This window comes from Pseudopodoces humilis, chromosome 11, assembly GCF_049639895.1.
Source record: "Pseudopodoces humilis isolate 2021_Gansu_Grassland_sample_001 chromosome 11, ASM4963989v1, whole genome shotgun sequence".
In the NCBI taxonomy this organism is placed as follows: Eukaryota; Metazoa; Chordata; class Aves; order Passeriformes; family Paridae; genus Pseudopodoces; species Pseudopodoces humilis.
Genome location: NC_142210.1, coordinates 14,205,226 through 14,216,748, shown reverse-complemented (window position 1 = coordinate 14,216,748; position 11,523 = coordinate 14,205,226). Strand labels below are relative to the sequence as shown.

General features: G+C 44.1%; 1 protein-coding gene across 1 annotated transcript in view; it reads left to right on the top strand.

Annotated features, from left to right (window-relative positions):
- Nucleotides 1-2,281: 2,281 nt before the first annotated feature.
- The window catches only part of OSTN (osteocrin), a 47,918-nt gene continuing 38,676 nt past the window's right edge, over nucleotides 2,282-11,523 (top strand). Inside the window, exon 1 of the mRNA XM_088061218.1 lies at nucleotides 2,282-2,385. Within this exon, the coding sequence (XP_087917344.1) occupies nucleotides 2,359-2,385 (27 nt within the window). The 5' untranslated portion in view covers nucleotides 2,282-2,358. The remainder of the gene's footprint in view (nucleotides 2,386-11,523) is intronic.

Below are 11,523 nucleotides of genomic sequence, written 5' to 3'. Positions count from 1 at the left end.
CTCTCTCCGGTGCTGAGGATGTGAATTTGTTCAGTTTGGCATGCAGGTGTAGCTTCAGGAAAGCATTAAACATGGCCATGGCAGGAGAGCAGCACAGATGGTCCAGCTGCTGCTGAGTCCCCTGAGCCTGGGGCCTCTTGCTCTGGGTGTACTCCTGTCTCCTCGAGATTCTGAGATGCACAGAGGAGTTTGTTGTGGTACTTGCTCTCTGCAATCTCATCCTGTAAGAGAAATGGAAAAATAACACTCTTCAGAGTCCACAGTCTGGTAGGATGTAGATAAAGTAAACTGAAATTAGAAATATGCAGGAGTGAAAGCATGGATAGATAGCACTGGTACAGGTCTTCAAGAGATCACAATACCATGATATCAACAATTGTTATTTCAGTACAATTTTTATTGCTTTTTAATTTTTTTGTTGTTTTAAACCCTGTTCAAAGTTGCTGCTCTTTACTTGAGAAAGTAAGACAATTTTTATGAACTTGTGCTTTGATTGGTTTGCATTCTAAGCAAACCACTCAGGAGACTTTATCAAGAGACATTATTTCTAGTTACAGGTAGGGGGAATGACGTGGAATTGACAAAAATGGGAAAATAGTGATTTCAGGTAATGCCAAGGCTGGTAAGTTTTTCAGCTGCATTTCTGTCCATTGCAAGGTGATTAGCCAGAAATAGAAGAAGCAAGCAAGAGAGACTTTAGCCACACAGGGAATTTGAGACAAAACAGATCACTCCCTTAAAAAATCCTTATTAAAACACCCCCAGTGTGGGAGGATACTGCCAAGGGGTTGATTGGGCTAGTATTTACTGAGTACCAAGTCAGAGACCTGAGCTAGCCCTGAACAAACTGTTGCACCTGTGTCACAGAACATGGGGCTCTGCCACATTAGCCTGGCCTGGCAGAAAGTGGCTTCTCCATGTTTTTCAGCAGTACTGGTTCATTGATGTGTTATTCCACATTCATCTGCTGTGGGACTGTGTCAGCCCCACATGGAAATTCCCTCAGCAGGAGCATTTTTCTCTCTGATGTGGATGAGTGGTGGTTTGGCTGGCAGAGATGAGTGTGGGCAGTGACAATAACTGGGCTTGTTTGGGTGAGAGTCAACAGCACGTGGTGAGCTGAACTCTATGTAGCAAAGTAGAAAAGCTGTGAGGTCTTCAAGAACAAATTCTGTGTCCAGAGCCTGGAACTGGGCAAGGTCCATGATCAGATGGGAGTGGTCAGTCAGGTCAGGTGGGAGTGAGACTGATTGTACCCCAATTTATAACAGCACAGAGAGGGGAACAACACCAGGCAGCACCACCTGTGACCGAGGCTGATCTGTCATTCACATCACACCATCCTTGTGTTCTCATGTTCTTTGTAGCTCCTCCTGCTCTCCTCTTGGTGGATGTATTAATCATCTCTTCGTTGTGAGACTAAGGAACCTATTACTAGAAATTCTGATGATGATTTGGGAAAATCAATGAAATAAAGAAAGGCTGTTAGCACGCTACCTTGGAAGGTCACTGCTAACAGGAGGAATTATTTTCCTTGTGTCAGTGGTATGGCTGGAAGCTGTTGATGTCATGTAGCACTCTGCTGCATGAAATGAGTGATGTGGAACTTGCAAAGTTTTATTCCAAGGGCTGGAGTCTGTATCAGAAACCTTGCCACTCCAGTGAACTTATGGGAAGGAGTGGAAAAGGATGTGAAAAGAATTTTTATACAATATTTATGTGTGGTTGGTGGGTTTTTCTGGGGTTTTTTTTTAATATGAACTGAAACACCAGCGGTGCAGCTTTGGGTGTTCAAACACTGGCTGTTCTCTGCCAATGTAAGTACAATCCAGGTATATTAGGCAGGTGACCTGTGGGGATAGGGATGGTTTCATGCTTCTGTACAAAGAACTGGTGAAATATCTGGAAATAGAACTGCAGTGCACAGTAGTAAGGCTCTGGAAATTATCTGAGTTCAGGCTGGCAGTGTTTGGGCAGTTCTGTAGATGTGAGCAAGCAATTTGGACTGTAAGAGCAAACAGCCTCCCCTGTTGCTTGTCACAAAGTGCCGGGGAAACTCCTGCCAGAGCTCCCTGTGCAGTGCCAGGGAGTGCAGCCCTGCATCCCCACCTCACTTTGGGAGGTGCCACAGAGCATCTGGCAGGAGAACCAGGAGATAGCGCAGGAATGCCCCAGGGGCTGTGCTGCCAGCCTGGGGAGACAAGGGACAAGAGAGCCACCCAGATCAGAGCTGGACTCAGCTGCTAAGTTCTCTAAGGCTACAGTTGCAGGACAACTTCCCTGGGACCTGGCAACTCGGCATCGCACTGGGATGGTCTGCTGGGCTTCCTGTACACCTGTGTATTCTCACTGAGCATCATGAAACCATCTTGGCAAGCACCACAGGTAAAAGTTCCCTTCTGTTACTAATATTCTTTTTCCTGCATTTTAATTTAATTTCCCCTATCATTCCTTCTTTTTCCACTGCACATTTCCCCTTGAAAGCTAAGATTGCATGAACGGATGAATATTTTTTCTCCCCAAGTGCATGTAGTCTTTTGTGCTGATTGAAGAAGTTAACATTTGGGTTGAAGTGCACCTGCAATTTCCATTAATGTGGAAAGTGAAGCAAAGTGAAACCAATCCACTGGTGGAAGGAAAGAAGCTCTGAACTCCCTTCCTCTGACAACAGATCTTGTGAGGAAAAGAAAAAGCTGTGGGAGATGGCAAGGAAATCAGCTTTCTGTGCCTGAGCAGTTTGTAGGGTGTATGGCTCTGATGGAGCCTGCATGCCATCAGGAGCTTTGCTCCAGGCAGAATTGCTGTGCAAACCCCCACGATTCTTTTAAGTATTTAACTTATACTGGTATCACCCACAGATATGTGACCCAGATAGATGAGCTAAAAACTCCCACAAATGAAACTGTGCATGTGGAAGCTGCATAGGTTGGAGGAAAAGGAAAAATGAGGGGATGCAGTGAGGGGAAGGAAGCCTATCTTAAATTCCTTTCTGAATTTAGTTCTGCTGCTGAGTGGCAGGAGGTTAGCAAGCAACTTTTGCTGTGGTGGTTTATGTTTTGTGTGGTCCGGATCAGCCACGTAGGGGACTTTATATCTTACCCTACAGTTGCACTTTAGGATTTCTGTTTGGATAGAAATATGTTGCATACCAGTGACGAAGTCTAAAACAGAGAGGAGGCACACAAAGAGGAACAATGGTAAATTTGCTGCTTAATAGTGCAATGCTGAGGTGTAATTCTGGTCCCCCAACCTAGTAAAAACAAGCTAAATTGTTACAGAATCTGTGCATGAAGAGCAAGTGGAAAATGAAAGTTTTAAACAGTTGAAGTCCAATGTTCCAGTCAAATTATTCTTAGCAAAGTGAGTCAAGTTATTTATTAAGAATGCGTTTTGTGAGGAGAAAATTCCTCTGTTTTGTCCTCATCTATCTGTTCTTTCCCAGTATACTTATTTTTTGCCAGATAATTTGGACAAGCACAGATGTAGCGTGTTTCTGCTTTTGTTCATGTAAGCTGATCCTCATTTGATGTTTGTGGCATATCCAGATGATGGAGTATTTTCCTCCTTTCTGAAAAGAGTGACCAAAATTCTGTGAAACTCCTGGTAAGGCTCACAGAAAAGCAGTTTAATGTGGGTGAGGAGTAAGACAAAGTCTCCAAATAAGACCATGAGTTCCAAGTGTTTTGCATTCTGTGTCCTATTAGTGGGTCAAGTCCTGAAAAGTTACTGGGGACAGCAGGGGGTGGAGGAGGGATGTCCATACTGTGCCATGCTGTGTATATCTAGGCTCTGCCTTCCAGTAAGGCTTTCCCTTCCTGCTCTCTCAGCAAGATTGTGAAAGCCCACCTGGTATTTAGATATCTTGCTGGCTCAGGTTACTAAAGATAAAACCAGTGTATAAGGACAAGTTTTGCCTTATCAAAAAGTGGATCTGTTTTGCTTCAGGTACTGCAGGAGCTGACTCGTGAGGAGAAGACAAAAGAGTTCAGAAAAGAGATGGCACCAAACTGATTACAAAGTGGCCACAGAGAGTCTTTTGCAAGAATTGCAGGAAATGGGAATCTTCAGGCTCTCCACCTATGCTATTTCATGTCTTGTTCTGAGAGCACCAAGACTGTATGTGTCCCTTCAGTCCCTGGCAAGATAGCTCATGTTGATCAGATTCTATGGAGGAGCTCATCTTCAGCCCCAGTTTGTCCCAAACAATTATGTGATTGCTGCTTATTAGGGTCTGTGGTGTCCTCCTCCTGCTTTAGCCATTCCCCTCAGACCTCTGCTGCTGACAGTGTCTCAAGATTATTACATATAAAAGCTTTGATCTCAGCCACTCTCCATGGTGAGGGCCTGTGAGATCCAAAACACCTTTCCAGCTTTCCTTTCTGTGTGCAGCTGGTAGAGAGCGCTGCCTCTTTGCCAGCTGGAGCAGATCAACATCTTTTCACCTCACACCCTGTATCTTTTCCAAAGGATGGGTCTTGGTGCTTTGTGCTGGCACATCAGCTGGGGATTGAGTTCAAGGTAGTATTGCACATCTCCATGGTGGGCAGCAGCCACAAGAACCAGCTGCTGCTGCACTTACTGTCTTCTGTGCAGAATTCCAGTCATTCTTGCATGGTAGTCTTGGCTGTGTCAGGCACCCAGAGGATTTTAGATTTTACATTTTAGAGGATTTGATGTAGGAAGTGTGGGTAGGAAGATATTGCACCAACACAGTCTTTGTGAGTGATAAATATGATGCACATTGATGTAGTTTGAATTTCAGCATCTCAGCAGTTCATCTGAAAATAGGCAGAAGGAGCAGAGGAGGCTGCAGCATTGGAAAGAAAAAATGCAGAACAGAATTTCAGCCTGCAAGATAGCTGGATCCAAACTTTTTTCTTTTCTTTTTCTTTCTTTAGAATAGGAAATGAATGCCAGATTCCAAACTGTATTCCTCATATAAGTGAGGGGTAGCTGTTAAAGCTGAAAGGGTGTAAGCAGGAGCAAACCTGGGCCTTCAAAGTTCAATGGGAGTTGTGGCTAGTGAGTGCAGGCTGTTAAAGGCAGGATTCCTGGTATCTCAAATTGCTGCTCACTATTGCATTGGCTCTCAGTTGCAGGGACTGATGCAGCAATGCAGTCTGGGTTTGCAGTTTCTGTATCAGGGCATTTGCAGACCCCAAGAAGCCAGAACACAGGATCTGAAAAGAAAACAGGGGAAAAGAAAAATGAGAATGAAAAAAAAAAAAATCACGTAGTCCAGCTGGCAAATATTCCCAGGCCACAATTGTCTTTGGCACCCCTCCACCCCCCAAGGTCTCCAATGGTTCTCAGGCCTCCGCCACAAGACAATCAAGGGTTTAAAAATACAATAATTAAAGAGAATCTTGATGTCAGTAGGGTTTGGGAGTATTTGGACGTTAGTGTTGTGTGAGCATGTTTGCACACGTACACCCTGCTTTGCTGAAGCCTGAGCTGTTCAATGACTGAAAATTTCTACCCTGGGGGAGAGGCAGGACGTTCCAACATGTTCTCACTTGGAGAATCCGGGAACTGGGGGGATGATAAGGCACTTCTTGTGGAAGAACTTTTAAGGTGACAAATTCCCCCCTTTGCTTTGTACCTGCCCCACCCTGCTGACCTACAGGGCCTCGGTTCCTTTGCAGGAGTGAATAAAATGTGTACTGTACTCACATGGTGACACAGTCGGCTTGATCCAGGTGGAGTTGCTGGGGGTTCCCTCAAATGTGTACAGGAGCAGCAAAGTGATGGGGAAATGGGGAGAGTTCTGTTTGTACAACTTGTGGAGCAGACACAGGCAGTGTGCTGGCTGGAGCCTCACCTGTGGAAGGAGGAGACAGCATGTTCAACAGGGTGCTTCATCTGCTCTGTCCGAGACAGTCTCAGCTGCAGTAGGGATCCATCCCCCTCCTGTCCTGCTGGCATCCTTTACACACAAAGCAGTTTTGCCTCTGACATTTTTTTTTATTCCAGAATGTCTGGGGCAAGCAGTTACCCTGAATTTGGTCTCACTTTGAGGTTCCAAAGTGGTGGTGGTGTTCACCAGTGTATACACTGGAACAAAATAGCTGAGTTTTCACTGGGAAGGCATTTTTGCAGATACTCCCTGACTGATCCAGCAGTGTTTCTGCACTGACAGAATGAGGGCCCTGGAGAAGAGGTGAGCTGAATGAAATACAACGTTTCCCTTATTTTCCTCCATTACAGGTGATGTGTAGATGGGACCAGATCTCCACTTCTTTCATCTTGTGCTTTTATAAGCTTTAAAACTTTCTTGTTGCATTTTTTTTTCTCCCCCTGAGGATATCAGCTAGAGTAGTTGCCTGCTGATAGTTTAAAAGAGTCTAAAAGTATTAATTGCTGTCAAAAGCCAAAGTAAAGCCAGAAGATGGCAGAGGGGATAGCTGGGTGCAGCACTGGCTCTTCCATGGTTCAGATGGGCATGAGCCACTGTCTCCTGTGGCTGTGGGGAGCTGCCAGGCTGCTGGAGCACACCTCTGGGAGAACCAGCTCAGCCTCTGTTGCTGCTGTTAATGGGCACAGGCAACTGTTCCTTCTGTGAAAGTGCCAAAAATGTGGAAGAGTAATTTTACCATTAAAAATACTAAAATCTTCCATATGGAAGAAAGGATTTGACTTTTTTTGGTTGATTTTTTTTTGGTGTTTTAATTGCTATTTATTTTTCTCATTGTGCCCTAAATATACATAGCACCATCCAGCTGACTGAACCACAGAGCAGAATTAAATATCTGCCCCATCTATAAAGGCACAAACCTATAAAGTGCAGATTACAGACTGAAATTTCAAATCTTTGTTCACATATATGGAAGTTCTACCATTGGCTTCAATAAGATCAGAACCAGGAATTGGCTTGCATGAAAGGATTGTTTGCCAAATGAGCACAAGCACATGAGTCAGAAGTTTTGGGTTGTTTCCTGACGTTCCCACTGTTTGGCTGATTTCTCCACTGCTTTCAGCCTCAGTTTCCCCTATTTATCAGTGCATAATAGACTGACGATATCTCACCTATTTAACAAATTCTTTAGGATAACAAAACTCACTTTATGTCTACTACTGATTTGTAAAAGGCCTTTGAAACTCCACAGGAGGTGCAGTTTGGTTGGCATAAAACCTGTTTGCAACATAAGCATTATCATCTCTGCCATGAATTTGTTATTCCCTACAGCTGTGTCTACAAAAAGACCACAGCATCATTTATAGCGCAGATGCTCAGGTACAAAGAAGCTGCAGTCACTGCTTGGAGTAAGTGTCTGCTTTTCTAGAAAAGGGATGAGAGCTTTCCATTTCCCCCACAGATTGTGGGTTGGTTTTGAGAGGTGTCCAGCTACAGAGACACTGCAGCCACACACGGCTCCCAGTGAGACGAGGCCAGCCCTGCAGGGCTGTGCCTGTGGTTAGCACAGACACCACTGGGACCATCTGAGGGCTGAAATCCGTATGCATGGCTTCCTAGATAAAACAAAGTGGGAGAAGCCACTCAGTGGCATAGCTTGGTGTTATTGTTGGCTGATCCCAGCTTCTCCCTCAGATGCCATCTTTGTGCTTAGTGCATGGTTTATCTGAGTGTATTGCTGTGGTTAGAGTGCAATGCACAGGACAGCAGTTTGTGTTAACAAGGCAGTACTTTAGTTATTGTTGTTCCTTGATTCAAGCACAGCATCTCTACTAGTGAGATAGAAGCATTTTTCTTCTGGACTTCAGAGGCTTTGTGTCACAGTTCAAAAGCTTTATTTTCCTAAATTTTCTTTTAGTTTTATTATTAAAGATCCTCAGATTTCCTGCCAGGCTTAGATGATCTTTTTTTATATATATTTATTTGGCTTTCCATTTAAATCATCCATTCATCCAGTTTCCATAAAACCCCTAATAACTATTTTAAAATATTTGTTCTCGGTTCTTTCCAAGCTGTAAATGCTGGTTTGAAAACCCAGGCTGAGTTCTGTGCAAATAATCCTTTTTAGTATGTCTTTTCCTCTGGTTACAAGAGGGGCCTTCAGTGTTTTGCTTCCCATCACTTGTTAGCTATCAGTGGTCCACATGCCTCTTGTTTGGGGGGGCGGAATTAGATGTAGCATATAACCCACTTGACAGAGGATGGTTGTGACAAAAAAGGAAAATAGCAGCAGTTGAAGTAGTTTGAAACATCATTACACTCCAAAGGTGCCTTTTCTTTCTGCCTTAGTGCAACCCCACTTTCATCATGTGCAAGCCCCTGGGTGAGGAGACAATTCTGCTTTCCAACAGCTCTCATCTTTTGTGTGGCAAATATGAACCCAGCTCACACCTGTGCAGTGGGTGCTGCTGTGCATGGGGAAAGCCCTGAGGGACTCTGACCTGCCCCCAGAGATCTGAATTCAGTCTTGGGATGTGTTGGTGGATGTGGTGCCATGTCCAGGGGCTGACCTGTGCTGCTGTGCAGTTTGAAACACAGCGTGGAGGGAGAAGCAGTAGGGAAGTTCCAGCAGAATATCAGTGCCTTGAAGACACAGGGGAGGTTTTTTTGGGTGAGAAGTTCATCCTGTTATCTTTTTCCTGGGATTAGGATTTGGCATTGATAGCTAAGATGATGTCTGCTTATAATGGGAAAGTTTTGTTCTTGTCAAAGAGCAGAGCCTTTCCTGCAAAGCTCATGCCTTGGAGATTTCTTGCAGCACTTGTGTCAGTGATGGTATGAGCTAAATGAGGATGAAGAGAGAACTGGCATGGATTTCACAAGTCTGTCAGGAGAAGATTAGCAGCTGGCTCTTCCCTTTTCTGTGTGCTGGCTCTGCATTGTGAAGGTGCTGGGATGCTGGCTCCTGATGGCAGTGGAATTGCCTTTACAGAGTGATTTAGGCTGGAACAGACCTCAAAGGCCATGGAGCCCAACCTTTCATCAAACACCACTCTGCCAGCCAAACCACAGCACTAAGTGCCATGTCCAGTCACTTCTTGAACACCTCCAGGCATGGTGACTCCACTATGGCCCTGGGCAGCCCATTCCAATGTTTAACAATGCTTTTCATGGAGAAATTCTGCCTGATTGTGCAGCCATGGACACTAGGTTTACTGTAGCTCATCAGAGCAGCTCTTCACTTAGTGAGTGCCTGAAGTGGGGTGGATCCACACATCCATTTCAGGCCCTCCACAGATGCTCAGACTAAATGGTATCACAAGCAGGAGGCCAGACCTGGAGCTGTGGAGCTCAATGGAAAGAAATCCATATGTCTTCAGAAGCTTTGGATCTGCACCAGACATAAAAGAAAATCTTCCAATAGAGTTTTTCTGTGCAGAGACCAAGTGGGGCGTCTGGCCAAGATCTGAAAAACCAGGGCCTAAAATTAGACCCCTAAAATACCAAGAACAGTGAGTGGTTCCAACTGATACCAAGTTAGGAAAAAGGGCCTGAAATAAACAGATTCCTCAGTAACCAAGATCCTGTTTTTGAGACACGTGTTCATTCTCACAAGTCAAAACAACAAGAAACCAAAAAGAAAAAAAGAATGAAAACATCAAATCAAATCCCAGCAAACCAATGATAATATCAGCCAAAGCATGTCTTACTAGAATGTTTTCCAAAATTCCTTAGGGAGTCCCAGTGAGCCATGAAGAGGATATTGCTCTTTTCTGAAGTATTAAATTGGGGGTCTTTTGGAACACACTGCATTTATGTGACAAATCTGTTCTTCTGTTACGTCCTGTATCTGCTCTATCTCTCCCTTGTGAAATTTCTTCCTTTTCCAGGCCTATGCTATTATATATATCTAAAACTTTTTTTCTTGTCGTCTTCCTGACTTTGTGATAGTCAGTGTGATAATTTGTCTCTTTTGGCAGGTGAAGTGAGGAAGCACTTAGCTTCAATAAATACTTTGTTGAGAGAATAAGGTTCATGTCTAGGGACTATCTTGCTTTGAGAGGTGTGTGCAGACATTGTTCAGTGCAACCCTGTTCCCTGTCTAAAACTGCTGGGAGTACTGAAATATCAACATCAGAAAATACTAACAGGAATGACAGCAGTCCTGAAAATATCTCTGATTTCTTCAGAAATAGCTGTTGAATCTGGTTTTCAGTCCTCTTCTAAACCCCTTTGTGGTTTTGTTCCTTTCTGCATATGATGAAAGTGGCCTTGGTACTGCATTTAGTATTATCACTGTGTTTCAATTAGGAATATCTATTTCATCAGTTCAGGATGAATGACCAAGCAATAAAGTATAGGAAGCCTTATGAGATGATCAGCTCTCTTTCTTCTTTTTTTTTTTTTTTGTTTTTTTTAATTTTATACATAATTGTTACAGTGGCCTGAGCACCCAGCATATATTTATTGTTGTACTTCAGTTGCTGTGTTGTCCCAGAACCCTACTTGTCAGAGAAGATCTCATGGTACAGCTGCACAACCAGAAGACACATTCTCATCAGGAAATGAGGCTTGATTCTCCACAAAGAGAGGGAGGACTCACAGCAGCCTCATTCATGCAGTTCCCCAGAGCGAGTGTATGGAGCAGTGCAGGCTGCTTTGGGCATCAGCCTATTTTTGGTGTGTATCTGGAGAGAAATTAGGAGAGTGAGTGTGATTCCTGGCTTAGCCCCTGAGGTAGTTTTAAAAAATTATAGATTTATATAAGTGATATCTCTAAGACTATGCCCCATGAAATCCACATGTGAGGAAGCATGTTAAGGGCATCCTGAAAAAAAGCAGCAAAGAAGAAAAGATGTTTCTGTGGCTGTTCAGTACCAGAAACACAAAGTCTCCTCAGTTCTGCAGAGTCTTTTGCTGTTGTTTCTTTCAATTCTGAGCATGTGTGTTCCTGCTGGGTACCAAACCACCAAACTGCCCTGGCAGCTGCCAATGGGGCAGAGGAGACAGAGCAAAGAAAACAGAGCTGAAGTGCGCCAGGGCGGCAGAACTGCTGTACCAAGCCGAGAGTGACTCTGGCCATCCTCATGGAATGCAGCAGGAGCTTTCTTTTTTGACAAGGCATCTGAAGAAGGGCTGGGTTTCTCCCAGCACTGCAGTCCCTGGTGTTGTGTATCCTCTCTCTGTAACAGGAGAATTCCCTAGTTCCTGTAACTGGGGAAAGGAAAGAGGATGAAGCTTCCAGAAGCCCTGCTGGCAACTTGCTTTGTAGTCTAATGAAGAGGGAGGTGGTCAGAAACTAGAGGAACTGGCACTGCTGCAAATCCCTGGCTAGACCCTGTCATAGGAAAAGAGCCTTTTGCAAGGCTCCACATAGTACAAGCTTTTCCATTTGAGGTTCAAGTGCAGTCACAGTGGCAATAGTGACTTATTCTGCCCAGTGTCAGTTTATGATGGAATATAAATGTAGTATTAAAAATATATATTAGGTTTAAGTGCAGCTCAAAATGTCAGTGTATTATTCTGTGGTCTTGCAACAGCAGTGTTGTAATAAAATCACAACCCTTCAGCTTCTGGAATACAACACAGAGAATGATGATATTGTTAACTTGACTGTGTCCAAATCCTTCAACAGCAATGCTGGGGGACAGGGCAGGATCTTTCTGTTC